The following is a 15,953-nucleotide window of genomic DNA, read 5'->3' as shown; positions in this document are numbered from 1 at the left end:
GGAAAGAGTCTTCTCTAAGAAATAATTTGGGAATAGTAAAAGTTAACTCAGTTTTTGGAACACCGCTGCCCACTGCCAAGTAAATCCTTCCCAAATGCTCTTTTTCTACTCAGAAACAGAGAAAAATAATAGGCATACATAAATAAAACACCATCTGACCACATCTTAGTGTATCTAAGTATAAACAGACATATTAAGTACCCTGTATAGCATTTCTCACCATTGCTGCTGTCTTCCTTAAGATGCAGCTGCCTTACCATGATAATATGGCTCAAGAGTGGAGTTTGGAAGTGAACCACCTAAACATCCCCATTTATTATGCTCTGGTTCACCAAAACAGAAAGTCCTCAGAGCACCTGAACTGGTTTCCTCTGGGGTGGAATTAAAGCCAAAGATGTGCTATGGCAGTTTGCCACCTGTGCTTCAACTGCTAAGAGGTATATGGACCACAGGACTAAGACAGAGCTAGTCCAGAGCAAATCCCCCAGAACAGTTACTATGGGGGTGACCCTTCCAGCTTCACTACAGAGCTGTTTTTGCAAATTTACACACAGCTGTACAGTACAAAAGTTGGCCTGGCAATCTCTAAGCTATGCTGCAGGCCTTTAGGTAGATTTTCCTGACATAGCAATAATAATTACAGCCAACAGCATCACAGTAACCAGCTCTCTTCTCCAGAAATTACAACTCTTACCCACAGTGCTCAGTAAATTATTAGATTTGAGTTTGTCTTGAGTGGGTTGGGTTTGGCTACTCTTCATACAGTCCTTTTTGCCTTTGAAGAGTGGAATTCACATCCAACTAAAATCAATGGAATTACTTGCAGCTGAGGGCAGAAGCTGAGTGTCACAGGAACTGCTGGTATGTTTCCTGGCTCTGCTTTGGTCTCTGTCTCTCTAGGAGTGGATGTTGATTTTGTTTCTAAGCACTTACCAACACTAACGGTACCGCTCTGAGGTTTTTCGATGAATAAAGTGGATCTTTGGGCATCATTGTCTCTTTTTTCTGTCTCTTCTCCTTCTCCAATAGACCATACTGAGATGCAGAGAGAGAGGGAAATGTCAATTGTATGAGTGTGTTTTACTCCCTCCAAAATACACTTACCTGAACTTACTAAACTCTCTAACCCTATTACCTCTCTCTTCAGATGTCCTGAAAGATATATAAAGTTTTGTTCACACTGATATCCATTGCTTGTCTGTGACATTGTGTACATTTCCTGCAAAAATGCTACCTCTGTGGTGACAGAAAATGAAACTATTAGGGAAGAGAGGGGAACCTGATCAGCCAAGATGAGTACTGAGCAACTCGAATAGCACCAGTATTCAACCATGAGTGCTTTACAGAGGCAGTGCACAGAGGTCAGCTCTTTGTTTTTCAGAAGAGATGGAGGTTCTGAAAACACAAACAGCTATAAGCACAAACAAAACATGTATGATGCATAGTTTTGCTGGGCGTTTCTCAAGCCCAAACTTAGTCAATTGTACAAGCTACTTTTTCCTCTTTGTACACAAAACAGGGCAGGGATGAAGCTTACTTCTAACTTTTCTTCTCTTCTAGCACGATAGAAGCAGAGAGATTTGGGATCAGTCAATACCATGTCGTGCCATTGTACATTGTCTGATATTTTACAGAAGAATAGTGTGTCATATGGAAATGATTGTGTTGTATCTTCAGACACAGCACCTTCTTTTCTGGAAATCGTGATTTTGGAACTAAAAAGGAGCAATAGTAGTGAGAGAAGCTACAAATGAGCAGTGTCCTCAAGGCAGAGCACTGTACCAGCACAGCCTGCTCCCTTTCTGCAGAGAAGCAAAGCATGAGTCTCATATTCCAAGTGAGAACTTGCAGAGTCCAAATGCCACATCTCCTGTTTTCTCAGGAATTATTGCCAGTGCATAGGGGAAACTACGTAAACCTAATGCTGCCATGGTAGTACAGAAGAGCAGAGCAAATGTAGAAAAGTTCAGCTGTAATTAACAAAGCCATCTGTCTCTTTCAAATCAGAGCTGCATCTCCCTTGTTCCCCTTGAACTTCTACTTTCAGAAGCGAAGCTGACTTTTTATAGTTTATCTAATGCTCTTTTGGTTTTTGTTTCATAAATAGCATAAATGAGGAACTAGTCACACAACACTTCTCATATAGTCAAACCATGGCCTTGAAATTAGAAGTTCCTTTCCTTGCTCAGTATATTCTGCAGAAACTTATGTGCCAGAAGTCAGAATTGTCTTTCTACTATGTAGAGATTACTACTATGGGAACATTTTTAACTCATGAAAATTTCCATCATTCACAAATGCAACACAACTCATGACAACCATAGGAAAATGCAATGAAACTGAGTTTATTATCTTGAAATCTATTCCTAAAGGTGTAGAAGCACTAGATAGTTTTACTATAAAATCTTTGCCTTTCAGTGAATTACAGCTGGTGTGCCTAAAACCTCGGTATATGTCTGCTTGTACAATACAGGTAAAGACATTAATGTATATACACACATGTATATACACATATGAAAACATACACACAGACATACATGAACACATATATATAGATAAACATCTATATATACTCTCTCTATAATCGAAATGTTTAATTATGACAGTATAACATACTAGTATATGGAAAAAATGTAAGAACAAATGATAGTAACTGGTGTGAACAGAATGATATGACAATGCTTGGTACAAGACCTGGCCACGTGCAGTAACAAACCTAAGACGGTACAGGATGAAATGGAAAAAGGATATTAATAAATGGAAGAAGCTTACATAGAGTCATTAATTTGGTACCACATAAAATAGCACCTAGATATTATCATCACCTTTCAATAGTAACATTTTTCTATTTATTAAACAAACAGAACAAAACGAGGGTTTGACGTTGGCTTAGGGGGCTGGCATAGGCAGCTATGCCAGGTCAATAACCATGGTTGAAGTACCTGCTGCTCATTTTGTTCCAGAGGCTGCAAATCCTGAAACCACAAAAGTGGGTGTAGTATGCGTTACCTGCCAGGGTAGGAAGAAAGAAGTTATGACTTTACTAAGTTTTCCCCACCATTCTTTGAGCTGTGAGAAGAAGCCATTCTCCCACAGTCTCCTCAGGTCTGTGTGTGGGATTCAGGTAAGCCACTGTCACCCTGTAGGCTGGAAGGGAATAGCTGTGTATCTATCTATATGAAAATGGATATAGATAGATAGGTATGTATGTATGTGTAAAATACTGATATACATCTTGTCTTGTGCTGCAGAGCCTTCTCTCATTCCTGGTTTAGCTGTTAGAAACCTATTTGCTCTGATGCTTAAAAGTATTTAAACAGTTACAGTTTGATACTGTGCAAAGAATGAAAATAAAATTAAATATTATCTTTAGGAAATAAATTATTAATAATAATTGGGTTATGTAAATTTTGGAGTGTTTCATTATGGTTTTTTGAGAGGTCTCACCTGAATCTTTTCTTTCCGCTGGCTTAGACATCCCATCTGAAAGGGAAGAGCAATTTAGATGACACCAGCTCAGAGATCACAGCTTGACTGACCTCACATCATTGGGATTTTAAGAACATTGATTCTTCATGCAAGAAGATTAGACTAGATATTTAGAACCACACCCATGAGGAGATACTAGAGTACCATAAAAAGGAAGTGAAGAGATGAGAAAAAAAAAAAAATCAGAAATCTTTCCTCCTTTTCTCTAGAAAATCTAAATTAGTTTAGTTTAATTCCCATTTAAGATTTCTTTTTTGAGTATTTTGTGTTCAGAGGGGTTCCACAAAACTGTTGTTTTCGTCATGATTTGTGTGGTTCCAGATAACAGATAAATTTATGTTGTTAAATATTTCTCTGAAGGGACAGTACTTTGTATTACTTAAATAGTATATTTATTTATCGAGATTGATCAAAATAACAATAAATAGTTGAAATGAAATTTTAGGGGGTTGTGACTCACAATGTTATTTATATATTTAGCTTTTGTCGATGGTGTCCTCTAGTACTGTAAATTAATGTACTGCTACTGACTTTACAGATAGCATTCAGACCAAATTAAATAATGCAAATTCTTTTAGAAGAAATGGAGAAATGCAATCATTTAGGGCAGTGAAGATAAGTAAGAGCATGTTTTTCATTTGAAACACTACAGAGCACTTTCTAGTGTTGAAAATCTCTGTTTCATTCACACCGTTTTTAAAAAAACGTATTAAGCAAGCAATGGAGAGATGTTGCTCATGTCACATCTCTTATGATGGACGCTTGTGTTGTTGATTTCCTTTCACTGCCATCAACCAGAGCCAGCTTGGCAGCAGTATGTTTGAATAACCTTGTAGGTCATATGGCCGAAGGTGAGTTGATAAACAATTATGTGAATAAACCTGTTCTGAAGTCATAAAGCATCTGTTTTATTTGTAATTCTTGAGACTAACCTTAAAAATGTACTCCATATTTATTGATAGGAAAAGAGTTGCTCTCAGAGCTGCTAACAAATATTTTACCTTCCAATGGCAGAAATTCTACCAAAGACATCAAGACAGGACTGCAATGGAACTTATCTGGTATGAAGATCTTGTAATTCAGAAGAGAGATTAATTTAATGTATGGCACTTCAAAAACCTTTTTATCTAATTAATATGTTTTGAATTCAGTCCAGTGGTTTGGACTCTTTCTTCCTTAATAGTTAAGAGAAAAATACATACATACATACACACACACAAATTACTATCACAGTCCTAACCTGCTGGTGGAGTACTAACTGAAGTGTCATCTTCATCTGTGAAAAGAAATACAAATAAAAAAAGTACATAACGAAACCGAAAGCACAGATGATCATCTGTTTTAACACAACTATGTGAAAATATGAAACCTGCAAAAGAAAGGGAAAGAAATCATAATAGTCAGGAGCATTCACAATGGAAGCTTCAAACTGATGAAGAAAGCTTTGCGTAATTCAGTAGCTGAAATGGTAAACCTTAATCTTTCAAGCAAGTAAAAGAAAAATGAGATGTGGACTGTGATCTATTATTAAATCATGAGTTTATATGAAAGCTGCTGTTTGTTAGAGATGTAATCCACAGTAAATACAAAAAAGCCACAATGAAATCAAGGTCAATCACATATCTGACCTGAGGAAGATGCCATTTCTCTGATGTCCATGTCTGCAATTAAAATGTGCACCATATATGCATTCAGCATCATTAAATCAAGATATGCAACAGTTAAAAATAGTCCCCTGAATTTACAATTAGTAATTTTTGCATTATAATAGTAATTTAAAATGCAAGGAATAAACAATCTTTTTTCCCCCCAATATTATAGGAGAATAATTTAAAGTAAAGACAGGACTAGTATCATCACACTGGATTGTGCTTTTAATGACAGTAAAATTGACCATCACCAGCTATTAAATCACTACAAGCAGTTGTCATCAAGGTATTTTAAAATGCTTCATCTCATAGAGTACATTGAGATATATATTTATATAAATCAAAAGCCTGAAAAACATGAAACTGACATTAAACCTGAAATACTGTAATCATAATTATTAAGAAATGAACATAAGGTAAAGATTATCTTTACAAGAGTCTTCTACATGTCTTTGAATTTTAGACGTTGACTAGAAATGTCAGAGATATGAGTTTCTGTTAAAAATACGCAAAAAGTCTTAAGTGTCTTAAAAGTCTAAAGGTAAAACTAAAATACTAAAATTAGCATCATAGCATTGAAGAAGCTAGAATAAACTAGATATGTATAGAATTTAATACCTTTATAATGTAAAGACAACATACAGTTTATACAGTGTCAGAAAATAATCTGGAGAACATTTCGAAGTAGAGAAAAAGACAGCAGAACAAGAATAACTTTGGGAAAATATTAACATTTTTAAAGAGTTTTGTTTTGGTGGGTTTTTTTTGTTTGTTTGTTTTTTGTTTTTTTTTTTTTTTGGCTGTGTTTTTTTGTTTGTTTGTTTGTTTATTTTAGATTTAGGGTTCCAGAATCAAAATTTAACTCTGAAGTTATCCTTTGATTTTGACCTTAAAGTTATAATTTATCTATATATTACCAAGGACAAATGCAACAACTACGACTAAACCACATATAAGATATAGTTGTATTTCTTAACCACTGAAGGCTAATTGGAAATCTGTTAACAGAATTTAACTACTTAGACATAACATTTTACTCATTCCTTTTTAATGATTCATTACACTTTTTTTTAAAAAACCTTTGGGAGGAGGATGTCAGTTGTAAAATGTAGGCCTACACATGAAGGATTAATGTGTTATCTTAAAAAATGATTTCTTATTCCTAGAAAAAGAAATTGTTTAGTGGAAGGGTTCTCACCATGTGCATCATCCAATAGCATAAGCATACACTGAAGGTGTTGAGTTTCAGTAAAAGCGCGGTAATGATAAAGTCACGTCAAATGTTTTAACATGTCCTAGCCACTAAATGAGCGTAAGGCTAAGTAATTCTGCTGCAACTCTTTCTCTATATCTCATAAAAGTATAAAGTGTACTTTCAGCTCTTTTTGTCAGTGAAGTCACTGTCGTGGTTGATGATGGCTTGAAGAGGTACAGAATATTCTCTCTGGCCAGAAAAAAATAATTAAGATCAATCAGCATAAATCATTTGATGTGATGCACTCTACATGATGATGTATGATGATCACAATATTAAAGGATCACTCTTTTTTACTTTTATTATCTTTAAACATTTGAAAAACTAAAACAACAAAAAGGTGTTACTAGTTTTGCAGTGGGATTTCTGTGGTTTCTCCAGGGTAATGTAGCATTTTTAAAACACAAATCAAAACAAACAAACATTTCAGAAGCATTAAAATGAAAGCAGAATTGAATGTGCTGTAAATGGAAAGAGTATGAAAACAATACATGCAAGTAGGTTTGTTTTGACAAACGGGTAATTATCAATCCATCACTCCTTATATCGTAGGCTTCTAGGATAAAATGAACCAACCAGTGAATAAATATGAAAAATAGTTCTACAGCTATAACCAATTTGCTTTCTGTCATGAATGATTATTTATGTTAGCAATAAATTCTATTCAAAGATACCAAAAAATGCAAAAATACCAGATCTGGTGCTACAACTATGATAATTAGTTCACTACCCTTATCTTCTGGAAATAAACTTTTAATGGAAAATATTTTGCAATCTGTTCTGTGATAAGAGTTAGGTATGAAGAAATCACTTCATTGATTTGACAGTAGGTACATAGGACGTATTACTCTATAGAGATTTTTATTCTTTGGCTTCTATTCATCTATGGCAGATTTTCATTAACAAATAGGATATTCACATTTATTCTTTGTACCTAAACAGTCACTTTAATTGAGGACCAGGCTGGTTGCACCTCCATAAGAAGTAGAGTCTTGTAGGAGGAAAGAGCACTCCCTATCTCAAAAGTAGCTAATCTAATACTTCATTATACTCATAGTTGGTGTAACCTCAATATTAAAATGTCTGGCTGCTGAGATAGCAAGAGTGCAGAAAAATTTGTCAAAAAATAAGTAATAACTACTAATTTGTATATGAACTGCTGATATCAAGAATTTTAGACCTTCTACTTTCCCTTGATTTGAAATCTACCACACAAAAGTGGAAGCTGCTATTCTGCCATCAGTCATACTTTTGATAAAGTTTTGCAGACTCAGTAAAATCATATTAATATATTGTTTTAATTTTCTCTTTTTCAGCTGTTTAAAAAAAGTCTTGAAAGCTGTGTGTCAATGTCAAAAGCCTGGTGCTACAGAACTGAACAGGGGAATTTTGGAATTAAGTCCAGCTGAGCAAATCAAACTTGATTTAATCAGCTGAGAGAAACAATAAACTAACCAGTCTTTCTTCCTTACTGTTCCCTGCTCTCACTCAACTGATGACCACAGGAGCTAGCATGAGAGATATGGCAGATGTATGTAGGCAGAGTGGTGAACAGGGGAGATGTTTTGCAGCTGCAGGTGACTTCAGAGTACATTAACTTTTATCTGTGCTACTGCGAATTGGAGCAAGTGTTCAGAGCTAAGGCGGAAAGTAAATAAACACCACAAAAAGTGAATCCTTGTCTTCATGGTGCATATATAAATCCAGAATAACTGAACCAACTGGCCGAATCATTTTGGTTGGTGCTGAAAGTACTGAGCACTTGAGACTTGAAAATTTCATTGCCTTCAATTACCCATAAGATTTTCAAAGAGTATTCATCAGTCTCTTTGAGGGGACTTGGCACTTTGGAAATGGTAAATGAAGTACATACATACATACAGCAATGGAAGTTTTAGTAGAGAGATGAATGGGTAAGTGAAACCTGGAAAAATACAAGGGTGAAACGTGAACATTTTAGTAGATGGGTGGATGGAACCTAGAGAAAAAGGTATCAGTAAAACATGCAGAAATTTTAGTAGTTCTCTGAATGGCTGGATGTGACCTAAAAAAGGAATGAGCAAATTGATATTAAAATTCAATTATTATTCCAGCAAGTAGGAACACAATCATAACAATATTCAGTCTGTAAGATGATGCTAAAATTAAAAACAGAAGCAGAAGAATTTAAATTTAATTAATATGGGATAACATAGTCAATTTGGTGGGATTTCTGCTGAGTCACATTTTTCTCTGAAAATAAAGCAGATGATCATATATATCCTGATTTTTAAACGACATTATTTCAGATAGTTTTGAAACTAGAAATGCCATAAAAGATTATTCTATGCAAGAAAATACCACTTTTTACTTCTCTGAGCTGCTAATTTACAGCAAAATAACCACATGATAACACACACTGTCATTTCTTAACTTTACATTGAACATAAAAGAACATAAAGATGTAATTTCACACAGACAATAACTACTAAAAAGAACTAGAACAGTGAAACAGACACACTGATAGGTATATTTTTTTTCTCCCTGACTTCTGCTGTTAACTTTGTTTTAGAAAGGAGAGTAGAAATATGAACTATGTGGTTTATGTAGACTACCAAGCCATCTTCCCTAGATGCTGGGTTCTAGCACAGTCTGGCTATGCTGCAGAAAGGGGCTGTCCCAGGTTCCTATAGTGTGCTCTTTCTTATAAGTTACCAGCAAATGAGTCACAGCTGCTAACACAGGTATTTTACAATCACTGTGGAATTCAGTATGAATTCCCCATCTCATTTCCATCCAGGGAAGTACCCAAATCTGTTACTTTTGAAGCTACAGCAAAAGTTTTATAAACAGCTTATACAAAAGCTAATCTCTAAGTGATTCTGTCCTCATTTACTTGTTGAAACGTTCATAGAATCATAGAATCATTTAGGTTGGAAGGGACCTCCAAGATCATCAAGTCCAACCACCGAGCCACCAGGGCTCCAAAGTCCTCTGCCAAAACAGATCAGAATCTGTCAGGGTTGGAAGGGGCCACAAGGATCACCCAGTTCCAACCCCTCTGCCATGAGCAGGGACACCTCCCACTAGATCAGGCTGCCCAGAGCCTCATCCAGCCTGGCCTTAAAGACCCCCAGGGATGGGCCCTCAATTCATCTTCTAGTGTAAATGACTTTGAACAGATTGGAAAAATGGAAATTTTCTAATTTTCTGAATTATGCTTACCATTATGAAGATTTTCTTCTGGCAGACAAACATGAAGAAATCACTCTAAGAGAATATACTTTCTCTTACTTGGTGATACTCAGCAGCAAAACAGGAGCTGATAGGAACAATTGCACTATACCTAATCTAACAAAAAATTTCCACTGTCTGGCAATGACATCTACATTGCTTTGCAGAGGTGACAGTTTCACTGGAGCATGGCGGAAGGTCATTATTTCTACACATTGGTATTCAGACTTTTGCTGAAACTCTTACTGAGGCAGCTGCTGCTACTATTGACTGAAACTGGAAACACTGCCCATACTATGATCTCAAACACTTTCTTTGGTAGCAAAATCCTCCTAGGGAGGGTAAGCACCAAGAAACCCTTTGTCCCCTTAGGGAATACCTGTCCCCTTCACTAAATTAAAAATGGAAACATCATAATGTATAAAAAGATAGAAATATTTGATAAAATGCCATGTTGTCTTTTTATTCAATAAAATGTAAACTTGTAAGTAATGGGCAAAACACCATTCATGATCAGTTTGGGAGCAAACATTTCTCACATATCAAAATTAAAGCAAGCAGAACTAACTACAGGAATAGCTGGAGGCAAGACCTTAGTCTTTTTGTCCTATCATTAGGCATGCAAATTATTCCTGAATTATGTTTCCATTACCAAGATGACAGATTTGATTACTCACACGAAATTTTGTGTGTCAAAATGATTGCTCAATGCAAAGATATCTGGCAAAATAATATGCACTGAATTCTAGTCCAGAATTTTTATTTCCAGAGAGTACTTGAATCACACAATCTCAGTATTTATATTTTGACTTTTCTGAGAAAAAAATAGCCATGCATGCCTTTGCCAAATAAAGCTACCAGTATCAAGTATGCATAAAGTCTGTCTAAGAGGCAAGATCTTTTCTGGAAGAGACCAAAAGCCAGAATGCATTTTCAGCCAAGCCATTTCTTGATTTGCCATGAAAAAGCATTACCATGCCAAATAAAAAGCAAGCATTCCATCAGTTGTAAGCATATTTTGGTCTGGTTTAGCCTTTTATCAGAATGAAGGAAAAAAAAATTATTCCTTTCAAAATAAGCTGATGAGCTGTTTGAATTCTACTTTGGCAGGGAGTACAAAAAGGAGAAGAGTTTGGTCCAGGTCCCTCCAAATGTACCTTCATAACTACAAGAGTTGCCAACAGAGCTGGAGTCTAATCTTAGAGAAACAAAAATAGATATTAAAAATGGAGCTGATTTTTACATGCAGTCCTAGTGGAACAGTCATGTGTTTGTTCACAGCAGACTTTTTTCAGAACTTGTAATAAGCTCAACTGCTGGGTTCCCAATGAGGACAGGAAGACAAATGTGTGGGTTTTTTTTTTTTCAGGTGAAAAAAGCTCTTGGGCTTTGCAGAAGGGTAAAACATATAATGTCAAGTTTCTGTAGTAGAATAGAAACAACTTAGAATGACAGTAGGATATTGTCTGCCTTATTTAAAAGCTACCTAAAGCATACTTGTCTGACTTTTAGCAAGCTTGGTCAATGTCAACATCCAGGCTCACTTAAACATGTCTTTCTATTTTCTATTTTCTTTTCTATTTCCTCATGCAAATCAGTTGAAATTCGATGTATTAATTAAACAGCCTATATAAATACTATTGTTAATGTGTCAGTCTTGTTTGCAGAATTTTTGAAGATACTCATAAGAATCATAATCTCCTTGTGCTGGATAAATCATGCAGAAAAAGGATCTGGGCAGCTTCATAACACACTTCTGAAATTTGCCAGCAAAATTCTGAATTAAAGCTCAAACAATCCAGCATCTGAACAACATTTAGGAATGTTCTCTTTACTGTCCATTTTCCAAATGTGATTTCAGACTCACCTTTACCCTTTTCAGTTCCACCCTCCTCCGGTGTTTTTTGTTCTGTGTAGGAAGTACAAGTATATTTTTGAGAGGATCTTAAACTAAAAAGAAAAACTTGCACAACATTAAAAAATACAGCCATAGGTTCTAGGTTCTGTTAGTATTGAAAAAACAAACTGAAAGATTTTTTTTATATATATGTTTATACATAATACACAATTGTAATCCCGTAAAGCATTTTACAACTATGCGTATCAATGCTTTTTCTGTGTTTTGAACGGGTCATGTAAGATTCCTGTACTCAGTGGAAGGAAAATGTTGCATTTTTCTTAGGCTTATTTACAAAATTCTTTGACATTAGTTACATTTAATAGTTAATTTGGATGGAATTGGATTTCAATGCTTTCTCTCTTTCAGGCTTTTATAGGATTCTTATTCTCTTCTGTTTCCTATGTCATTCAATTTACATACAAGGCCATTTAGAGACTTTTGCATTCACAAATCATGTGGATTCTGTTGTCTTGAAGGTGTAAATACCCAATATTTTATTACCTGTGAACAATGACTTTCTGTGGCAAACTGACTTGTTAATGGCCTGATAGAACACAGGTTTGGATGAAGGTGAATGGACTAACATTGTCAAGATGGAGTTAAGGTAACTTTTGTGCCATGGAGGAAACATTTTAATGAGCCAGTTGATATTATGATATCCTGATTTCTTGTTCATATGTGCATAACCATAGTAATTAGAAAAATAAAAGATGAAATTTGGAAGACAAGTTCATGTTCTGGAAGTGTGACAGACTGCTGGATGCCTGGATCCAGACTGGATCCAGATTCTGGATTTTCTAAATTTCCAGGCTCCACTTGTCAGGTTTTCCATCTTGGCCAGATGGTCAGACCTGTTCCTTTTTAATGGTCATTTTGCTACAGTAATACCTCCCTTTTCTGTTGGGAACTGGGGTTAGGAGAATGCATTGTTCTTTGCAGGTGGTAGCATGTCTAAATCTGATTTGAAACCTCATTAGGGTTTCAGTATATCAATCTGGTGGCTTAACACTGAGATCAAGAAGGAAATCTTAGAATGGCTTCCAAAAAAATTCCAGATGTAGTTCACGATGCTGATCATGTCCAATAAACTATTTATGTTATAGCATTTAGATTCTTGAATAGACAGTTTCCCTCTTTGTGTGATAGCATTTTGTAATCCAAGATGACAGCATCCTGAGTCGGGCAGAAGGAAGCTAGAAGTGATTGGCACTTCCAGCTTAGAAATATCCTTGCTTGGTCTGTCCTAACCATAAAGGCCTATTGAGTCTCTACTTGTTTTACAGAAGTACTGGTATGGGGAAAAGGAATGGGGTTCTAGGAATGTTTTCTGATTTAATCCTCCACATTTAAATAGAAATTAAGATGAAGTTATGTTTTCAAAAATGTTGATAGATGGTTTTAATGTAACATTTCAAATATGCTATTCCTTTCTGTCTACAAAAAGCAGTTTTTCAGTTCAGTTCTACTTAAAAATTGAGACTGAGGAAGAACATGAACTCAAGTACAATGTATATCAGATAAGAACCTCACTGTGAATATTTTGAAATGAATTACTTCATATCAGCCGTACAGATTTTAAGGCTGAGTAAAATGAAATTTCATGAATGAAATACCAGTTAATTTATCTTACAAATATATGTAATATAAAAGATTTAATCGTAACATAGAGTAATATATGCATTAGTTAAACATGAAACTCCTTGTGGCAAATGTTATTACTGCCTCCAGACTTTGTCACATTTTAATGAAAAAGTGTATCCCTTGACAATGTCTTGAATCAGACTCATGAAATGCCAGTTTGCAAGACTGTAAGTAAATGCAGGTTTAATACCTGGAATGTATTTATTCTGTTTGGTATTACTGCTTAGGTAGTTACACCGAGAATAAAACTCGCCAACTGAATAAATTAGACATGCATAATGTATATATGCATATATATATTAACCAGTATCTGAGAATGTAATCGGGTTACTCAATGCAAATCAAACCCGCAAGACAAAGGCTTTCCTACCTTTCCAGTTGCCACTGGAAAGAAAATGTAGAGGCTTTGCACAGAGCTTCAGCTTCACCTGAAGCCCTACTCATTATTTAATGAGTTTCACCTCACCTAACTGGCTTTCGGGAAGTTATTCACCCATTCCAACCCAGACAAACAGATTCCTCAGGGCAATTGCCTGTACATAAACAACCAGTGGCATTTTACATAGGCTATCCAGGAGCGTGTATGACTCAGGATTTGATCCATTGGTTATAGGTGGAGCACCACTGAACAACTTGAAGATACATAAACTTCAGATGGCTAAAATTAGGTGAAATGAATCCCATGCCTAATTCTGTCAACTCTACTCACAGTGTGCCTCTGAGGAGAAATGAAAAGGGATATTTTGGTGATTAGATGCTGTTCAGCATCAAAGAAGGCAGCATAATGTAGCCACAGAATTTAAGCAGCAATCATTTGCCTGTATCCTACAGGAAATTTGCATCATCACAGACAAGTCTCTTGCAAACAAAAATTGAGTCTGACAAATCAACAATCGAGCAAAGTGAAGTAAGAATATCTTATCTGGGCAGGCTTTCTTGCTTTCCTTACTGTCCACTCACTTTCAAAGGGAGAACACAAATCATCTTATGGCTATGCAATATCTAGTCTCATGCAATCACTGTTAGTGTTACAGCACAGATTAGCATTTTTTACACTAACCTGGAGGTGGTGGTGCACTTTCAGTTTCAGTCTCTGAAAAATGAGGACAGAAAACAAATACTGAGCTTCAAGTGAAAGCAAATATTTTTCACACATTTGGTATATGCTTGTTGAATTTGGGCACAGTTTGGGTTCATTAAATATTTTAATGCAGTTCTCATTTTTTTTTTTTTTAACGTTCACACATGCAACACATTGCATCTTCAGACTGACATGATCAGAAGCCTAAAGCTTATGCTCTGTGAAGAGTATTGATCATCCTCAGTTTGGAGAGATAAAATAGTCACAGAATTATTTAGGTTGAAAAAGACCTTTAAGATCATCAAGCCCAACCGTTAACCAGCACTGCCAAGTCCACCACTAAACCATGTTCTGAAGTGCCACATCAATACGTCTGCTAGATACCTCAAGGGATGGTGACTCAACCACCTCCCTGGGCAACCAGTTCCAATGCTTGGTAACACTTTCAGTGAAAAAAATTATATTGATAGCCAAACTAAACTTCTTTTTGTGCAACTTGAGGATATTTTGTCCTGTCCTATCACTTGGTACCTGGGAAAAGAGACTGACATCCACCTTGCTACAACCTTCTTTCAGGTCTGTCCCTGACCTGCTGATGTATGTCATCTACTTACATGTATTCATATTAATCTATATAGCTATATAGGTGGTCCCCAGTACTTTTTGGGACCTTTTGGCAATTCCAGTTTAGGGCAGTTCTGGAATATCACGGAATTCAAGTTGAATTTCAAGTTTGGATTTGATTTCTGTGTCAGTTGGTCTTGAGCCTATGCTTAAATGTATAATTTACCACATTGATATGCTTCTTTTAAATGTTATCCTATGTTTAAGCAAACATTCCATCAGCTGGAATAATATCTGATGTAACTTTAGTCATGCAGGGTAGTGGATCCATTAACTGAGGAGGATTATGCATATAGAATTCAGAGACCTTTATCTCAGTTTCATTATACAGTTAGATCTAGAGTTCAGTGTTCAGCACAAGCAAAGAATCAGCTTAGCTGCTCTGCATGGGACCTACAGTATGTTTCATTTTTCTTTCAGTCATGATTTTTAATCTAAATCACTTCCCTTTCAGGTGTGTGATACAGAAAACAAGACTTTTATTTAATTTTTTTTTTTTAAATGTAAACATTTTCATTTAAAAAAAATAGTTTTGATTTAAATGTTGTCCTTTTGGGATGACAGATTATCTTATCTATAAACATAAAACCAAATTAACTAGATAAAATTTATCTTTGAAGTGATAAAATTTATCTTTGAAGTGTTAAAGGAAGCTTATTTTTAACCTGTAAAAAGCCTTAGGACTCTATATTGGTTGAAAATAGTAATATTCATTGGAGAATTGACTTTTAGTTTAACCAGTTGCAACAAGATAAGATTTAAAAGGTTAAAATCCTTAATGGTAACAGTAGATGGCTCTTACTAACCTTTGTCATGTTATGGGTATTAACCTTTACGACCCCACATCAGGTCTGATTCAGGAAATAAAGTTCCAACTTCTGTCACACAGAAATGCTGATAAGGCTATTCGTTAGCAGTCAGGTCTAAATATAACTAAAGCGTGCTTCTCGTTCTTAATAAATCCATATAATGTTTAAAAATAAGGAATACTTTAAGTACAAATACAATTTTAAGCTGAGTCTGTGAATTTGATATGGTTGAGGAACTTCCAGACACATACACAAATGCTATAACAAATAATTGTACAGGGTCCAAAGAGAA

The 15,953-nt window shown here is 35.5% G+C and overlaps 1 protein-coding gene across 1 annotated transcript in view; it reads right to left on the bottom strand.

Moving 5' to 3' along the window:
* MYBPC1 (myosin binding protein C, slow type) overlaps positions 1-15,953 on the bottom strand; it is a 76,126-nt gene that overhangs the window by 41,266 nt on the left and 18,907 nt on the right. The window contains exons 2-4 of the mRNA XM_008935657.1: positions 14,208-14,240; positions 11,474-11,515; positions 934-1,035 (exon numbers count right to left, since the gene is read on the bottom strand). Coding sequence (XP_008933905.1) covers positions 934-1,035; positions 11,474-11,515; positions 14,208-14,240 — 177 coding nt within the window. The remainder of the gene's footprint in view (positions 1-933; positions 1,036-11,473; positions 11,516-14,207; positions 14,241-15,953) is intronic.

This window comes from Merops nubicus, unplaced genomic scaffold, assembly GCF_000691845.1.
Source record: "Merops nubicus isolate BGI_N331 unplaced genomic scaffold, ASM69184v1 scaffold4282, whole genome shotgun sequence".
Lineage (NCBI taxonomy): Eukaryota > Metazoa > Chordata > Aves > Coraciiformes > Meropidae > Merops > Merops nubicus.
The sequence above is the reverse complement of the archived record's forward strand: the minus strand, read 5'-3'. Positions and strand labels throughout refer to the sequence as shown.